This window comes from Brachyistius frenatus, unplaced genomic scaffold (assembly GCF_029030835.1).
Source record: "Brachyistius frenatus isolate BFR_SWC_R1_liver_20210118 unplaced genomic scaffold, ASM2903083v1 Contig_27, whole genome shotgun sequence".
NCBI lineage: Eukaryota > Metazoa > Chordata > Actinopteri > Embiotocidae > Brachyistius > Brachyistius frenatus.
In genome coordinates, this window is record NW_027210626.1 from 3,389,783 (window position 1) to 3,408,849 (window position 19,067).

General features: G+C 40.6%; 1 protein-coding gene across 2 annotated transcripts in view; it reads right to left on the reverse strand.

Moving 5' to 3' along the window:
* The window catches only part of asic4a (acid-sensing (proton-gated) ion channel family member 4a), a 94,391-nt gene that overhangs the window by 13,831 nt on the left and 61,493 nt on the right, over positions 1–19,067 (reverse strand). For both annotated transcript variants that reach the window (XM_069698645.1, XM_069698646.1), the window contains exons 2-4: positions 6,172–6,316; positions 5,660–5,787; positions 5,346–5,499 (exon numbers count right to left, since the gene is read on the reverse strand). In XM_069698645.1, the coding sequence (XP_069554746.1) occupies positions 5,346–5,499; positions 5,660–5,787; positions 6,172–6,316 (427 nt within the window). The remainder of the gene's footprint in view (positions 1–5,345; positions 5,500–5,659; positions 5,788–6,171; positions 6,317–19,067) is intronic.

The following is a 19,067-nucleotide window of genomic DNA, read 5'->3' on the forward strand; positions in this document are numbered from 1 at the left end:
AAAAGTCTGCAGCTTCTCCAGACAACTGATTGATGAGACAGGAAATTTTTTTTATCAGGCGCGGATCTGATATAAAGTCATGTGAAAAATTAAGTACATCCCACAGAAATGTTAAGACTTCTCAGCATATTTGAGAAAGCAAACATTTGATCCTTTTTCAAACAGAGACCTTTTTAATTCAGTAATTTTTTAATAATTTAAACAAAAAAAAGCACAGTGATTCTGCTGCTCTGTAAACACCTCTGTTCTGTTCTTAGAACAGAATTAAAAATGTTCCTATTCTATAGTATGGAAAAAGTCAGAACATCCCGATATAAAATTAGAATCAGGGGTTCCGCATTAGGAGCCGAAGATTCGAACCTCCTCAGGGACCGACAAGTTAAAACTGTCTCATTTAAACCTCTGACATGGAGGGTCTGGTGTTCTCTCTACTAAAGTGTCATCATGGCGAGGTCTAAAAAAAACGTTCAAAGCTTTTCAGTAAAAAAGGTTGTGCATGACCTTGAGTCTGGCAAAGAATTTAAACCATTTCCAAAAGGTTTGAAATAAATCCTTCCACTATCAGCAAATCAGTTTCAGCACTGCCAATTTTGCTCAGGTGCAGCAGACCCAGCAAAATATGCCAGACCAAGAGTAGACCATGTGATGCAACAATCAGTCTCCAATAACCCCCAAATCTGATTACAGGATCTGCAGGTGAGTCTTGGCACATGCATCTACAGTCAGAAACAGATTGAGCAAATCTGACCTGCACGAGAGGCGTGTCAGGAAAAAGCTTTCGATGTCCAAAAAGAAAATTTACCGACAGACATGGAGGCAAAGACCAGGCTGTTTGGAGAAATGTGCTCTGGGCAGATGAAACAGAGATGGAGTGGTTTGGCAGCATTACTGGTAGACATGTTTGGAGCAGACCAAAGACATTCAGTGAAGCGTGGTGGTGGTAATATCCTGCTTTGTGACTGCTCCGCTGCTTCAGGAACTGGGCACCTATGGCTTGAAGATAATGTGAGGCCATCTCAGAAAGTTAAAGTTGAACCAGAAGTGGATCTTTCAACAGGATAATGATCCTGTGAACACTAGAAATCCACCAAGAATGCTTTTAAAAGAAGATAATGTGGGTTATAAAATGGTCTAGTCAAGAAAAAAAAAAGCCTGAATTTTAGTCCCGTTGAAATGCTGTGGGGAGATTTGAAACAGGTTCTACATGCAAGAAAACCCTCAAACATCCTGGAACTGAAGGTATTTTGCAAAAAGGAGTGGTCAAAAAAAAAATTCAGCAAGTTGATGTCACAGACTAGAAGGAGTTATTTCTCTGGAGCTGAAGCTGGCTTCTGATACCAAGAGTGTATTGGTACTTTTTCCACAATAGAATATTACATTCATTGATATTTTTGTTAAAAAAAAAATTCATTGAAAAGACAAATTTTCTTTGTTGTGTTCAAGTATATTGCCTTAATTTGTGGGCACTGTTTAAAAAAGGATCAAATATTTACTTGTGCACATCCAGTATGTCAAAAATACCAATCATTTTCCATTTGCATTCTATTTTTTAATGTGACTGACATAGAAAACAGTAAACAAGTAAAGTGGCAATGGAAATGTTTCAGGTAACTAGTTTGTCACGGACGTTAACAGTCACTTAGCCAAACACTCTACAGGTCAGACTGCCACTGTTGTCTGGCTATTACAGTTTGTAAATCTTAGTTTGAAGTGCAAATGTGTAACTTTATATATATGTATATATATAAATATAAAGGTAAAAGGTCAAAGGTGAATGTTGTAAATGTGGGAGATGTTTTAAGACTGGAGTATCGAGCACTTTAAACACTCTGTTCTGAACTGGGATGGCCATAACATTTCAAATTGCTCTATTTATCTGTCCGATATGTGTGTGTAGTACCCACAGGAATGGACTCTCACCTTACATCACAATATTGTTTTATCTCTACTGTTATATTTTAATAATGCGCTTCACTCACCCCTAAAACTCTGTATGTAAAAACAGAAAAAGATCCAAGTGCGAATGGCGGTTTCCGATTTTTTGGTCATTTTTGTTTAAGATGTGTTGTAATAGTGACCTGGACGCACTTTAATAGAAACCTGCCAGGTGATGGAAGAGGGACAGAATAGGGACGAAATAACCGTGGCAACAAAAAACTGTGAATACTGTATGAATACAACAATTCAGTTGCAACAGCAAATTGGATAACAGTATCAGAACTTGTTTCTACTTCAAATCAAATGTCTCAGACTCGTTTGTTCAGTTTATTCAATCAGTTGTAAATATGAGCTGCACCGTGCGAATGTAATTCAAATGCAGACATTGTACCTTTAATGCCTCTAAACAACAAGAGCTACCATCCTCCACATGCCTACTTGTTAACACATCCGTCGAACAGCCTGTATCCACTGACTCAGCTCCTCGACTTCCTGCACTGTGACCATGATGACGCACATGCTGAACAAGTTCAAACGTCTCACTTAGTGTTTGTGGGACTAAACTCTTTAACGTACTGCAGCCCCACACTGATGAGAGCGCCTGTTTTAATGCCGGCACGACCAATGTTCTCATACAGAAATGATCAACCTGACAGAGATTATTTTGAATCACGTCTCAACAGCTATTAGATTTATTGCTGTGATGTTTGTACAAACAATAATGGTCTCCAAAGGATGTTTCCTCATTATTTTTTTCTGCAGGACCACCAGGAGATTCACATTTAATTTGAGCAGACCATTAAAAGGCTGTTAGCAGGTGTCATCACTCCCATAATTACGGTTCAAACCCGGCAAACTGCATCTTCTATGCGACCTCTAGTGGCCGTGTTAATTATGACGGGAGAAAATAGATTGACGAATGGTTTGTTTGAGACAAGTCGGGTCAGTGCAGATTCAATCAATGGCGATCGGCGCACAACGGACGCTGGTTAGATTTCAGTCCGACTTTGAGCCCGACTTGCTCTGACATCATTTAACGTAGCCGGCGATAAAGATCAAAGCAGTGGTAGTTTTTTTGGAGCCAGGCCCCGCAGTTGCTTTCCACCGACTGCACAGCCCCAGGGCATGCTGGGAAGCGCCTGACTGTCGCCTAATAAAACAGCTGATTGGTTTAGATGCTGCCTCAACAATTTGATGTTCTACAGAAACTTTTTGTTTTTGTTGAATTGGAGAGATTTTGATAGTATTTGTCTGATTTTGAAAGTTTATTTGTGTGAACAGAATAAATGTTGTGGGTCGAAGTTCAGAGAAGCAAAATGTATTCAGATTACAGATCAAAAAACTGCACACAATGTATTACAGTTCAGCCTGTTGTATTTCAACATTGGATTGATTTCATTAGTGAAGTGTTTAACAACATAAAAACATGGTAAATGGGATATGTGTTTCTAAAATACCATCTGTGAAGATGTGAAGCTCTGATAGTCTTGTGATTTATCAATAGTGAAAGCTGTTGTGTTTCTTTCCTCTGTATTTAACTATTGATGAATGTTTTCAATTTATTCATGTTGTTTGAGAGGGACAGGTCTGCTCCCTTGATTTATTTACAGCGGAAAACTAATTAGATGCTGATTTACATGACAATACATGTAAAATGGAGGTCGAGCCACAAATCACAGATCGCCTGTACAGCATATTAATAGGCTCCTATGCCATAATTAAAACAACTGAAGACTGTATACAAACTGATATCTGGGTCTGAGAACATTTCATGAAATCCGGATTAGATTTAAAAGGATATGAGTTTCTGTGAGTTCCTGCCCAACTTGACTGCAGCTTTTTTTTTTTTTTTCCCAGGTCCTGCTCTTTCACGTTAACTTATTTTTAAGTTACGTACATAAGTCAAAAACCTTATTTAACTTAAATGATGTAACTTATGTAGGACACATTTATTTGAAATCAAACCACAATTGATTTTTTCCCTCACCTAACTAAGTAGTTTTGGTGCCTAAAATCAACCTATCAACCTTGCGACGCTGTTACAACAATGTTACAAGTTGTCAAGACATGTTTAATGTTGTTACCATGACGGTGAAGGGTCGGTACGCCTGTTACTGGTACATATATATATAAACGATCACGGCTCACTGAGCCAATTGGAGGTGGAGGAGGACCCTGTTTGCCATATCCATGATCCTGATGACAACGGCCATTAAACAAATGGATAACATGCTAATATGCTAAACACAGACGGTGACCATTGTAAAAATGAAAGCTACTAAACATCAACATATGGCAGCATTTAGCTTAAAGCACAGCTGTGTCTAATTAGTGCCTCATAGAGCCACTAAAATGTTTTCAGACTTGTCATTGATATATATCACCATCATAATACAAATTTCAACGATTTGATTAGAGGCACAAAACGTTCCCATTGATAATGATAATGTTAATAGAAATAATTAGTTACATTACAATGGGCCTCATCAAAGCGTGTTTTCTGTTTCCTATTTTAATTTTGGTCCTAAAATTACTCAAAACAACATAATATTTAATTATGTTTAATTAATATTAAATATTATGTTGTTTTGAGTAATTTTAGGACCAAAAGGGGAGAGACGCCGAAGCCCAGCTGGTAGATCACTATTTGTTCTGCGATCCATGAGACTGGGTTTAAATTAGACACGTGCTCTACAGGCCATATGTCGTTATGCAAGTAAAATATGTGCAGTTTGCAAGCGATCTACGAGTGGAAACCAAACACAAGAACAACCAAGAACAGCAATAATAATCAATTATAATGAAGGCCACGAGAGGACAACAGAACAATTTCTGAATAGATAGAAATAGATGAGCAAAATGATCCAAAACTCAGAGACTTTAGTCTGTGGGCCAGAGAGCTGGCAGCCCTGCTGAAGAGCATCCCACTCCAGATATCAAGCATCAAGGTCAGACATGTGGCAGCTCAAATTATAGCTGTGCTGGAATGATTCAAGTGGACCCAAAATGATGGCTTGTTTTGCAGAATGGGTCATCAAACATCAAGAGAACACCGGTCTGACTGGCTGTCATTTTCTTAATTATGCTCGTCTAAACTATTGTACAAACAGAGGAAAATATTTGAAAATATTCACTCTGCTGGAGTAGCAAATATTCCAATTTAAGTTTGTTACTATATATGCGGCACTTCATGACCTTAAAGTTGGCACAAAACAACAGCAACATTTTGATTCATCTGTTTTTAGGTTCCAATCACACATGTAGTTATTATGGTTCACGGGTCTTCAGTTCTTTTTACACTTATCTGAGAGAATGCACCACTAATTTGTATGCGTCTGCACTTCAGTTTTCCTTCCCCATGACACCTGCTGTGCTCTGTGTAAAGATAATTTCGGGGGTGACCTTACCAGGCATGTGCACCATCCTGCATTTGCACACTCGCAGGACCTCGTTGGTCTCGCAGAGCAGGCGGCAGGCGCTGATGCTGTAAGTGTCGTATCCGGGGAACTTCTCTGTGCTGGTGGAGCGGCAGTTCCCCCAGGGTTGGGGCAGGTAGGTCAGCTAAGCACACAGAGATTTATTAGACGCTCAGTCTGAGCCACCAGGGGCAAACAGTTGCATTGAGAACAGTAATCTGGTGGTGGGGGTCGGGGGGGGGGGGGGGGGGGGGAGGAGAAGGAGGAGAGAAGCGGTACGGCATGCTGTGATGAAGAAGACCTACCCTCTGCTCCTGACATGAAACAAAGGTCTGGAAGCCCGGAGAGACGCCGAAGCCCAGCTGGTGGATGTAGGGAGGCTCGTCCTGACTGTGGATCTGAACCCGAATGCCGGCCTCCAGGGACGTCTCATCTTCTCATCAGGATGAAACAAAGCACGGGCAAAGGCAGAGAACAAAGGGATTTCAGATGACTGCCTCATCTGACAGCTTGGACTCGGTTTTGACGCTAACTGCAAACCATATTTCAGTCAGTTTGGAAAAATAAGCCAGTAGGGATTAATAGCATGTGACATCTACAACGCAAGCACAAATCTGAGGTGGTGTATTTCGTTCAGGATTTCCCTTTTTACAAATAATTGTTTTCAGGCGCAGCAAAGCAATCAAAACATACATTATTTAGGGTGCATGACCCAAACAGAATGAGGAAGGTTGTTTTTGATTTAAACTGCAGCAGAGGTGTCTCATGCTGTAGAAACAGGATAGGATTACAACGGACAAATAGTTTTGAGGCTTACTTGTCTCTCTCCAGATGGGTAGATACTCATCCTGCTGGATATCCAACATGATCTCCAGCCCATTTCCCATTCCACCCTGCTTGGTTTTCCTGGATGTAGTCTTGTTGCCATTAAAAGTGTAGCATTTCCCATATCTGGTGTAAACCTGAGGGACAATAGATTCATATCATGAACATCACCATAAACATGACAAAGTCCACATGCTGGATGTGACACGCTCATACCAGTGGTGCACTGAAATGAAGGAAGAGATATGGAGCGAAAAATAAATAGACAAGCAGAGTGTCTGCCTGGACAAGTTGTAGACAATCCTCCTGATGCAATCTGGAGACTCAGCCCCTCATGGACTTTGCTGCAGTATTTGAATCAATTTCCAGCATCCACGACACAATCCCGACGCAATGCTGCTCAAGAGCACCGCTATCCCACTGAAATATCAAATGAGACTAAGAGACTGTTTAATCTTTCTTCAAAAGAAAACAGAAGACAATAAGCGAGAGGCTGCTTGAGAGAAGTTGTCACGCCACCACCTATCAGAGGAGCTGTCTCAGTGGGGGACACGTCATCTCTTTGTTTATACCACTCATCTCAACTGCTGCACTGCAGAAAATATCCATCTTACAAGTCCTTTAACTGTTATCTCCTCTGAGTTTTAAAGGCACAATCCGTGATCCACACGTAAACAAAAGGGTGGTGCAGCTCCAGCACCACAAATCCAGAATACATGATGGGAACCAGGGAGAGCTACCCAACTGAAGTCTGTTAACACACAGCCTGGCACTCAAAAACAAAGAGATCAGTTATTCATATTTGGTTTGATTCCAACAGAGGTTTGTTGTGAAAAGCTATCCAGTTAAGCATTTGTTCAATCCCTCCAGCGATCATAGCTTGGCATCTATAACCAGGTATGGCAGGTTACCAGCTTTGGATTTCCCTGCACGTTGAAGCGGTGTGTGTCGGGCTCTTCCAAGACCGATACTCTGCATTTAAAGACAGTTGGAGGGTAGTGTAGATTTCCTTTTTTGCCTTTCCAAAACCAAAAATACAAGCAAAAGTGTGAGGAATGATGTAAATTGCATATATATCTGCTTAAAGTGAGGTTACATGTCAGCCAGCACAGCCAACATTACCCGAGTTTGTGTCATGTTTACCAAAGGTAGTTTGATCTTGCATTTTTCCTGAAAGGTGTGATATGTAAGATTTTTAATTGTAGAACATAAAAAAGTCAACAAAAATGATAAACAGAATATAAACAAGTAACAGTTTTGACTTTGTCATGTGTTGTATTGAAAATATATCTACTGCAACGAACAAACAAGCCCGGGCTCGTCCTGTAATACCATCCCGCACCTCAACCGGCGATAGCGAGTCACGGTGTCCAGCGTTTTACTCACCTCGTGTTAGCGTGAATATAAAAGTAAATACAACGATGGCTGAAACGCTCTCTCTTTGCAAAATAGAGGCAAAACTAGATTTAACGATGACGTTAATTTCCGCAGCTGCAGACAGTTCTTGGCAAGTAAAAGAATACAATTTGATGCTGAACTCACATTGTAAATGTAAGCGATGGTTTATAAAGGCAGCTAATTGTGTAACGTTACCAACAGCGTTGATATATTAAGTTCGTTTTTTTGTGGACGGTTCAGACCAGTTCAATATTTGTATGTGACAAGCTAAACGACTTCGTCATCCACCAAACTGAAGCAAACAAACCAAGCATACCGACCTGGTTTGGACGATTGAAAAGGAATCTGTAGTGCAGCTAACGACAACACAAACAGTGCGTAAAGCATTTCACATGCAATCAATGTGGTTTTGATGTCGCTCTTTTGTTTTGGCTAAAAACTGAAATAAAGACGCTGTAACGTAGACTACAGGCTTAACTGTTACCAACTGACTAATGGCAGGGCAAGAATTTAATTTGACCAAAGTGACACACTCCTGTAATCGGACCGAGAGCAGACAGGAAGCTACGGTGACTCACTGTCACTTTATGATGTACAAAGTGGTTTTACAAGACGGCTACTTTAATCTTAAAATATTTCACCTTTAACCTACTCACATACTTTTTTAATAAAGCTTACAATTAGGGCAGATGATCCATCCCTTATCAATGCTCTCCTTTACTCTGCCACTGCATGTCGTTTGAACATTTCCTTTGACATTGACATTTTATTGATAATAAAGCAAGTTTAGGCACATTGTTTTGAAAATGTCCTTGACTTTGATATTTTAATGTGGTTGTTTCTTTCTGTGCGTAACGAGTATTGGGAGCATGTTCCCTGGTCGGACTAAATCAAATATGAAAACTAACTGGACACTGGAATCAAAGCACAACGCCGTGTTTTGAATCGACACGTTTCTCCACATGAATCATCAGGTTGTGAGGATGTTGACATTTTGTCCCGGACCTGTTAGCTTCAGCCTGAGTCTTTTAGCACAACGACATGCGGGCATAAAGTGTTGAGACCATTTTAAAAGTCTTCTCATTTTCAGTCCCGTCAGCGGGAAACATTAAAACGATGCAGACGGCCTTTTCAATCAATTCATGCAGCTACTATTAAGTTAATTGACCAGCGAGCTACGGCCGACAGAAAGGCTCACCGCAGTTGTTTGTTCGTCCTGCAAAATTGACAATCACCGGATAAATACAAAAGGTGCTTTTGTCTGCTCGCGTGAAAACGTGACGATGAAGAAACAACGATGACTTCAAACAGCGGTGGGATTATGAGCCGTGCTGCACATGCTGATCCCTCGAACCTGCGAATATAGCTTTCCCTTCTGAATGACGTACGTTTGTGATACATTTTTCCAGAGAGCTGAAAAGTAATCTATTGGATTAATTTTGTCCGAACGTCAAATAAAAGAGGACAGTGATGAAAGTAGTAAAGCCGAGGAAATCGCACGGCAGGAGAGGTCAACGGACAAGACACTGGAGAAGTGACAGTGAAATAACAATTAAGCTGAACAGCCAGCAGACATCATTAAAGGGCTGTGGCCGTCCCGACGCTTTCGAAAACAGAGACGTCTGTGTTTTGACTTTGATATCAGCTTGATGCACCTAATGAGTGCTGTGATGTCTAAATAAGGGACACTGGCGCAACAACACAAGCTCTCATTTACAGACCACAGGGTGTATCCACATCTGAGATGGCTGAACAACAAATCAAAGCAACGATTGCGGGGTTCAGTCGAGCAATTCTCTGGAACAGTGGGCAATTTTGCAACATCCACAACACTGATTAGAGCAAAGAAATGAGTCCTGTTTACAAACGCTGCTGTTCAGAGAGACAGCGATGTTTTATGCGGCAGTAGACATCAGGGCCTTTGATCTGGGTGTTAGTTTATACTGAGTGTGTGTGTGTGTGTGTGTTTTTGAACGTATCACAAATGAATTACCTTCAGTGAGTCTTGGTGGAGGATTCAGAGAAATCGCTGACAATCACAGATGTCAGCTCAGACTCTGATGTGGCGACGGCTTTGCAGTTAGTCCTGCAAGCCACTTTGCCTTTTTGTTAATTGCAGCATTTTCAGCTGATTAGAAATTGGGAGGCGGCAAAGTGTGGGCGGGGGCCCGAGGAGAGAGTGTTCAAGTATTCAAGTGTGACTTTTGAGTGACGTGTGCTATTAGGCTGAAATGGTTTAATCTCTATTTGGCTGGTGTGGAGCAGTTGAGGAGGTAAGCTGCACTTATCGTAGATTCCCCGCCCCCTCCCGGTTCATTGACACACTTAAGCCTCGACTGGCAGTCTTTATCTGATGAAGCAAGCAACAGAGGCAAAGGAGGATTTCACTTCAGAAAACGCTCAAAACACCCCGACCGAGTGCCTCGGTTCCGCTTTAAAACTTTAGGCTCTGGAGGACGGCGGCGTGTTCACGAACGACATCCCCAGAGAGTGCGGGAAAGTTTTCCCATCATCTCACCCAGGAAATGGTTGTTGGCAGAGATTCCACTGGTTTATTTCTCAGCTTCTGAACCTCCCTCCTCCACCTCTTCGTTCTGCATCTACAACGTGATTGATGGAGCATTTTTCTCCTGTTACATCTTGCAACAAAGGTAACAGGACCGGCTTGGGCAAATCCCAAGTGGGGACTTGGCACTGCTGTTGACAAGCTGAAACGGAGCAACAGAAACACAACAAATGAAAAGAAGTATTGTTTTCCTCCGAGTAACTCAAGAGCTAATTTTTGCAGCACTTAACGCAGCTTTGTTCACTTTGTTGTCATTTGGAGCTAAAAAAAGTGATATCATCCTGTCAGGCAGGCGTTCACATGGTGACGGAGAAATGATCACAACACCGTCCTTTTCACAAAACTGAAACTGTCCAACTTATTTCACACATCATATGTTCCAAACCAGTGTTGCTCTCTAATGAACAATATAATTTCTTCTGTTTGTCACTATAGTAATTCTACTATCCAAGGATGAATTACTGCCTTGGGGCCTTTGATGAATTCAAAAGCCTGGAATTCTGAAACTGTTCAGACTGCCAGCCCATATCTGTTTTTTTTTTTTGGTGATAACCAGATAGTATTCAGTCTGGACAGCAAACAAAACACATTGTATGCAATTTTTGCAAATCAGATCCAAACCACGTCTGGAGGTTTGAAATGCGATTGCGATCAGATTTCTAGAGATGCATCTTAGTCCGGATGCTCCGGTGTGGCTCCGATCACAGAGAGACGGTATTTTTAGCAGATCGATGACGCCGCTGGCGGAGCACCATCGGAGAGTGGAGCTTTTGGTTCGCTGAGTGACAACAAGGACAAAAGTCCACAGACAGCAAAAAGATTGTCCGGTGGCAGTTTGCTTCCAGGTTGGAAAACTGCATCACCGGCGTAGCCACTTGTACGTCGTTGACACGGCAACAAATATTAAAGGAGTATGATGACACAAGACTGTCATCTTACCATGCAGGTGGCTTTCTTTCGGATCACTTTGTCTGACGGTGGTGTTGTTTTACTGCCATCTAAATATTACCGCAGGGCTCTGTAGAATTTGGGATGAGACACAGTTCAATCTCAGTGAGAATTAAAGCGACCGAAAAAATTTGAACAAAATGAAAAACAGAAATTTTGTCTTTTGTCAGCGTTACATTTTTTTATGTGCATATTTTTTAAACCTAATCCCACCGATGGTAATCAGTAATAAAATGCTTGTTTCTGAAAACACAATTCCTACATGACGCATATTCCTTAATACGTTTGTGTTTAATAGGATTACCACAGACTGACTCGCACAGCAAACCTAAACAACAGTTTAGTGTTAGAATCACAGTCTCAGTTGGTTTTCTGTGTCTGTGTAAAATATAATGAAGCTGCCATGTGCAGTCTGATGTGTGCCCTGCACATCATGTGCACTAAGCAGAATACATACATAGTCTAAAACCAGTGGGAGCTCCATTTCCCTGTTTTACCCTGGGGATCGAGTATTTCCACTTACTTTTACCCGCTCTTTATTTTTTTTTAACATCTTTTGAATGTTTGTCTATATTGGAGGAGGGATGTTTCTCTTTCTAAGCCTTCTCCCTTTTTATGTTACTTTTGTTTGATTATTCACACTGAGGCTTTAAGAATTGAGTGTGTCTTATGTTTGTTCTGTAAAGGCTTTGAAACAAATCTGTGATTCTGGGCAACATAAATAAAGTTGGCTCAACTTGACTAAACTAGACAGTGAAAGTAAAAATTCATAAAGATGACGCCTTCAGCTATATCTTTGGAAAGCTGCCTGACTTTATGTCATTTGCATACACTGTATCTCACCAATTATAATGTAACTGCCTTAAAATGTCAATTCATTATGTGTTTTTCTGCCTTGTTTTATTCTCCTTCTCTCCATGCTAAATGCATTAAGAGACCAACCTCTTACCATGTAATTCATAAGTCCTGGTGGGCTAAACCCTTAAACATCCTCTTTATGACCGTGATCTGACAGTCCCAACTTTTCCTTTTAAATAACCTGCAGGAATCACTTCATTGCCTCTCCGGAGGACATCCATTTCCAGGCAGGCTGCGTGTCATCGGGTGGTTTGAGGAAGGAGGATTTGAATTCATTTACGCAGGGTGGTAGAATATGCTGGAGCACTGATTGGCAGTTGAAAACCATTAAGGCTGGCTCATGAAGGTTTAAGGTTGACACAGAGCGTTCCTTGATTTAATGGCTTCATTATAGCGTTCATCGCAGTTAGGACTTGAATCCCAATGTGACACAAACCGAATATTTACATGATATTACTGGATGTTTTTTCAGCACCGATGGTATATACAACGGGGCTGCCAGTCAAAGTACAACCGCAAAAATCTCTTTCATTCAATGTGTTATCAACTTCTTAAGACTTGACCAAGACAGAGAAATGTGGTGATCCAGTCATCAGGTACTTCAATCTGTCAACCTTTGAAAGGGAAAATTAGTTCAAAGCAAGCTGACAATAAAGTTGTGTTGTATCGCATTGTATGACATTATATTGTATTTTATCATATCGTATTATATAAGTATATAAAACGTGTTGCATTTTTTTTGGCTCACATTATATAGTATTGCAGCACATCTCATTATATCGCATTGCGTTGTATTGTACTGCATCTTAGTGTATCACATTGCATTGCATTACATTTTATCATATTGTATTATATTGCGTTGCAGTCCATTGCATTGCGAAGCGTTGTATTGTATCATATTGAATCGAATCTCATATTATTATGTTGTGTTACATTGTATTGTTTTGCATAGTGTGGCATCGTATTCTATGGAATCACATTGTGTTGTATTGTAATTATATTGCGTGGCATTGTAATGTAACATATCAGATTATATTGTATCACATTGTAGTAAATTATAGTTTTAAGAAAAATACTAAAAATAAATGACGGGTTTTAGCACATACAACGGCTAAGAAAATGGAAAAAACATAATTTCATCCACCTCAAGTCACATAATCATTTAGGACCAGTATGAGTACAAAAAAACCAAACATTTAGCATTTGATTACTTTTACACAAATGTTCTGATGTTTTCTATCGGTCAAAGTCACATACATGACTTGTAACGCCCTCAGGAAGACCACAGTGTCGTCGTAGAGAGACAGCAGACATGACTTATTCACAGAGTTCCTTCTGAACACAACAAGACCAAAGAATGTGGGGAATGAGTCTTCAAAAAATAAAACACAATATATAGGGTGAACATGGCCTTTGAGTGAAGGGCACAAAGCCAGCCACCACATTTTTTCTGTATTCTTGTCTCTTACTTTTAACCTTGCATTCAAGCTTCCATTTTTGTTCCTTAATAAAACTTTGCCCTGTGAAGGGACTGTTTCCCTCTGCCAGATATTCCTCACCACCACACCGGACCGTCTTGCAATTTGCTTGTGAAAAAGAATAGTAAGGAGTGATAACACGCCTTCAAACGGGAAGTGATCTACTATTAAATGACTTGAAAGCAGAGTAAAAGAGATGGTCTTCAAAGCTTTATCACTTGTATTAGCAGTTCTCTTGTAGTTCTGTCCTGCTGCTGACTTCCAATTTGGGAAAAAACAAATTTGCATGTGTGACAAAAAAAAAAAGACAAAAAAAAAGAAAATAAATTGTGGTACTTTGCGTAACAAAAGTTAGTAAAAAAGTCCAAAATCCACAGTTGAAGAACAGCAGAAGAATCACTGTAGTGTTGTTTTGTTCTTCTGGGTTTTGGTTTGATTTATTTACAGCCAATAGTCAATATGCTGACCACCTAATCCTGACTTAATGTTTAAGAACTGCTGACTGTTTTTTTTTAGGTAGAGTGCTCCACTGAATTTCAGTGCAGCAGGAACATAGCTGCATCCTTTTACAAATGTATGTTTTTGGGTGGACATGTACAGTTTAACAGAACTTAACAGCCCCGAAAAGACCTTTGACTATAGTGCAGCCAGCTGCAACGATATTAACGATATGACCATGGACTTGGATAAAAGTGACAGCAAAAATGTATTCATACGCTTCATTAAGATAGGATATACATCTAGAGATAAACATATCAGCATATAAGCAAGTAGGAGTGTGCATCTTGAGAAAGGATCGACCGATATGGCTTTTTCAGGGCCGATACCGAAACCAATTATTGGTAATCAAGGACACCGATAAACCGATATGTGAAACTGATATACATTTGCAGTAAAAAATTAAAATCTTGATGTTAAAATTTTGAACAACATATTCTGACACAAAACTTAATTCAAATGACTTTAAATAAGTAAATGCTGCCACTACGTAATCTTATTATGAAGGTATATTGCAATTTGGGCTATTTAATGTCCCCTCTATGTTCTGCTGTGTGACTGTGCAACAGCTTCATGATACACGGAGAGACAACAGAAGAGCAGCAGCACAGAAATTAGCGCAACTTTCAGGGGATAATGAGTCGCTACGGTGTGAGACGAACTTTTATGAAACACAACGTCTGTCGTTAAACTGTTAAAAAGAGAAAGCAGATAAGACATGATTGTGGTGTTTTTGCAGCGAAAAAACAGCGAAGTGAGCTTCTTCTGTGGCAGAGAAGTTCTCCATTGATTGGCTGTTACTCATGAGGTGTAACCAGTCAGCTAGAGTTGTGCGGGCGGGACATTGCTCAACACCAGAGTGGTGACTACAGACTGAGGGACGATGCATCAAAGCCCGAGCAGCACATTTTTTAAATATTATTTTTTATATTGGTGATTGAATACAAAAATTACCGATACCGATAATAGGAAAAATGCGAAATATCGTCTCTGATAATCTGCCAGGCCGATAAACGGTCGATCCCTAATCTTGAGTCAAATGCTGTGTCTCAATTCGCGGACTTTCATTAGTACACTTGCATGTGGTACACTGACATGTTTACTTACTTATGTACTACTTGAATTTTTACAGGGTACTGTTGTCTCAAATTGTCGTTCCGCACTTATGGAAAAACCGTAGTATGACCTGCCAACACATCTGCTGGCTTTAATTATTATACCCAGAAAAGCTCTCCATTTAACCCACACAATAAACAAACCGATAGCTATTATTGAACAGCAGGATGGTGGTTCTTGAAAAATAAACACTCATGTGCGGTGTTCAGACACAGCTGCAGCTTCATCGGCTTTAGGTCAGGGGACCTTCCCTTTGTCCTACATAGCCAAGATGGCAACCGTTGAGGATGGTAAGTGTCCAGAGTTCAACGCTCAATTGATGGACCGCTATGAGTACACCATCCGGGTACTTATAGTGCACCGCACGTATCCATACTTTTCAGTGTAAACGCACATGTGCACGCAAAACAGGGAAACAGTACACAAGTAAGTGATTTGAGACAGCTATGGACTATCTATGTGGGTAACCTTGGTGACAGGATGGTGGCAGGTATTTCTTTAATTTGCCCGCTGCAACAAGTATTTAACCAGTGTACTGGATTATAATGAAACAGTTAAAGTGAAAGTAAAGGGATGCACGTGACTAGTTTATTCCACGTAGAGTTATTTGTAGAGCTTAATTGTCAAAGTCTTCTGTGTGGCCCCCTGTGATTTTCCCATTGGGCCTCAAGCTACTAGAATTGAATAAATAATCAAGTTTTAGCTCAGTGTATTTTTTTTTTTTTTTGTATTCATCTGAAACCCAAACATTACTTAAAAAAAAAAATCTGCCATCAGATCGTGTGATAGGAGCACCACCCACTACAGCGGCGAAACCTTCAGGAGCCTTCAGAAGCCGTGAACAACAAAGCTAATAGCAAGGTTGCAGAGATTTCGAACATTTTTAGCTCACGATTAGGAAAGAAAAATGAGAGTGTTTTGTTAACCTAACACAAACTGATAAGAAGTCATTCCTAAACCTTTCGTCTTCTGGGTTAAGCTGCATAATTCATAAATAATCCTCAACTGAATGTCAAACCTTTTACTTTTATCGTCGGTCAGAGCTTTGAGATCTCCGCATACATACAACGGGGAGTAAATAAAAATGTCTCTGTGACGAGCCTCCGTTTCAAATCTACTGCACTGTATATATGACAGAATAACAGTTTGACTAAACAGAGGAGAAGTTCAGAAACAAAGACCAAACAGTGCTGTGGTATGAGGTGCTCAAGTTTTGCACCATTAACTTCCATCTCAATGCTGGTCTACAAACACGGCACTGGGGTCGTAGCTTGAGACTGCAAATCAACACATTACAGTTATTGTGTATCAATTCCAACCTTCATTGCACAACTGAGATCTCAATGGGAGTTTAATACAGTCATTCAAGTGAGGTAAACACTGAGCAGTCAGCGGGTTGTTCTTATTCTGCTGGGTTGGGTAGAAAAGCAGGTTTTTATAAATGTGATAATTTCCCTAAAGAAATGTAAATGAATGCTCGACATGAATGTTCCATGCAGACCGTCTGATTAATTAGAAGAAAATATATCTGATTGAACTGGAATGACCCGCTGTGTTCACGATCAAACACAGAGGCAGGTTAACATTATGTGATGCCCTCACTTGTTCATTTTCATTAGTTTGCCTGTATGTTCTGCACTGCTGTTCGACTAAATATAATCTATTAAAATGATGAACTCAGACACAAACCTGCAGGGCTTGTTTCAGTTATTAGTGTAGGAGTTCTGACTAATCTCTTCTCCCCCTTTGCTGGCCTCTTTCTGGTTCCATCTGACGAAGCATCGAAAATAAGTTGAGCACCTAAGCCAGAACAGTGCATTCAGTGGGCCCCACTCTCTCCCCTTCCTGCTATTTCCCACATATCCAGGCATACTCAGCTAATGGAGCAGTTAGAGATGCTCTTGAAAAAGCAGTTGAAAATGGACAGGCTCTCCAGCACAATGCAACGGCTCACAAACAGAACAGTCTACTACATTCAGCACTCTCAGGGATGTGAAAGCTTCCTGTGAGCACAACCTGCACTAATATCACAGCCACGGGTCCATAAACGTGCTGTTTTATAAATGTGATTAGAAACTAGTGTCAGAATGGGGGTAATTTATTTGGATCACCACGGTGAGACAGGTCCCTAATCAGTCTTTATGCGTAATTGAGATGAATCATTTCCTGCAGCTATAAAGCTTGTGTCTGGGTCCAACCAAAACAGGTAAGTAATTCTCGACCTTTAAAACTCAAACAGCACCTATTAATTGTGCTCCCTATGGACCCACAGTCACCATTCATTATTTATTGAAACATGTCAACCTAGATGGCTATTTTCGTGCGAAAGGATCTTCTAAGCTTCTAGAAACCTAAATCTCAAACACATACACACACACACACTATGAAAAGGAACGATCAAAATAAAATAAGGTCTCATCAAACTCGAGTTCGTCTTCGTCATCCAAGATCTTCCCCGTCCAATCCGAGCAGCACCTCCGGTTAAGCTATGTTTATTTTTTTCTCAGGATTTCAGGCTATTTATTCCAGTCCAGAGCTTTAGGGTCATGGCTCAGAAGAGAGGAGCACAGTACAGTCATGCTGAATGTGAGGCGTAATGGTGCTCTCAAGATAGCGAAGGAGCATTTTGGCTCTTATACATGAGCCAAGTGCGCTTTACTTTTCCACTTCACCTCGTTCTGCCCACAGCTCTGATCAGTCATTCTGTACGTTATACGCTGATATAGCCGAGGAGAAATGTGCCCAGGGCACCGCGCCGACAAACAGTCCCGCCTCAGGCATTTGTCTAACTGTCGACTTTGCTTTTCTGCAGTCATTTAGATATTCAGGTTTAATTAAGGTACCTCTGTCATTAGCACAGGATTTCATTTCCTAAACTCTCAATCTCGCACCACTCTCTTGCCTCTCGCAGACTCTGGCACCCACTCCAAAACACAAACATCCAACTGCCACTGAAGAAACTCCGGCACAGTTCCCTGGCCAACCTTTTATTCAGTATTCATCATAACCAAGACACCTGCCCGGTTGTTTTTCTTTTCCGGGGACTCTGGGGAAATGATATCTGTTGGATTGGAGCCACATGTTTGGGGTTGATGAAACTTCTGGAAAGGCAACGCAGGATCTACTATCTTTTGACGTGAATCATCAATTTAAAATATGGTGTCCCTTCAGGGATACGAGTGATGCCAATGCAAATAAATATCAGCTAGTAGCTCATGTCATTTTCTGACAGGGGTTTTGCCAATATATCAGCATAAACAAATATTTGTGATTGCAAGTGTTTCATGAAATGTGGCTTTTACGTGAGAAAATAATAAATACATGTATTTTGTTGGTCTATGTCTATTGTCCTGGGACTCCTCATGAAATGCAACACTTGCTTTATTCGCAAGATGGTGCAATACGTGCACTTACTTCCACACTTACTGACTCACTTATTCGAACCTTTTGTGAGTGAAACAGTGAAAAAATATTTGCCTCTCAACCGTGTAACATTTATAAGCATGGGGATTCATGTTTTTCAAGCTACATAAATCATTCAAGTAAACAAGCCTGATTAGTGTTTTCGCTCAGGCGAGAGAGAGCTTGTTTTGAGTCAACAGCAGATCTCACAGTCCATTACACTAAGCTGGATCTAAAGCCAGAGCCCAAGGAAGTTTGGCAGACACAGAGGTTTAAACTGCACACCTAAACACATCCGGTTTAATTTAGCCTCTCGAATGGCTTGAGTTAAAGAAGGAGATAATGCAGCTGTGGAACAAAGGATAGGCAGATCAAACAGGAATTGGGAACCTTGGACCGCTGATCGTGCCCTTGACTGCATCTGATCAAAGCAACAGTGAGATTTCTTTTTTTTCCCCTTTTTAACAGGACCTGCAGGGGACTGATAGAGCTGATGATTAATTTCAGTGAATTAATGATTACAATTGAGGTGGTGACATTTCCGACATTATAGACTCACTTGTCTGTGCTTATTCTACTTTGAAATAAAAACTCACCGAGCTCATTTAACCAACCCCCCACGTA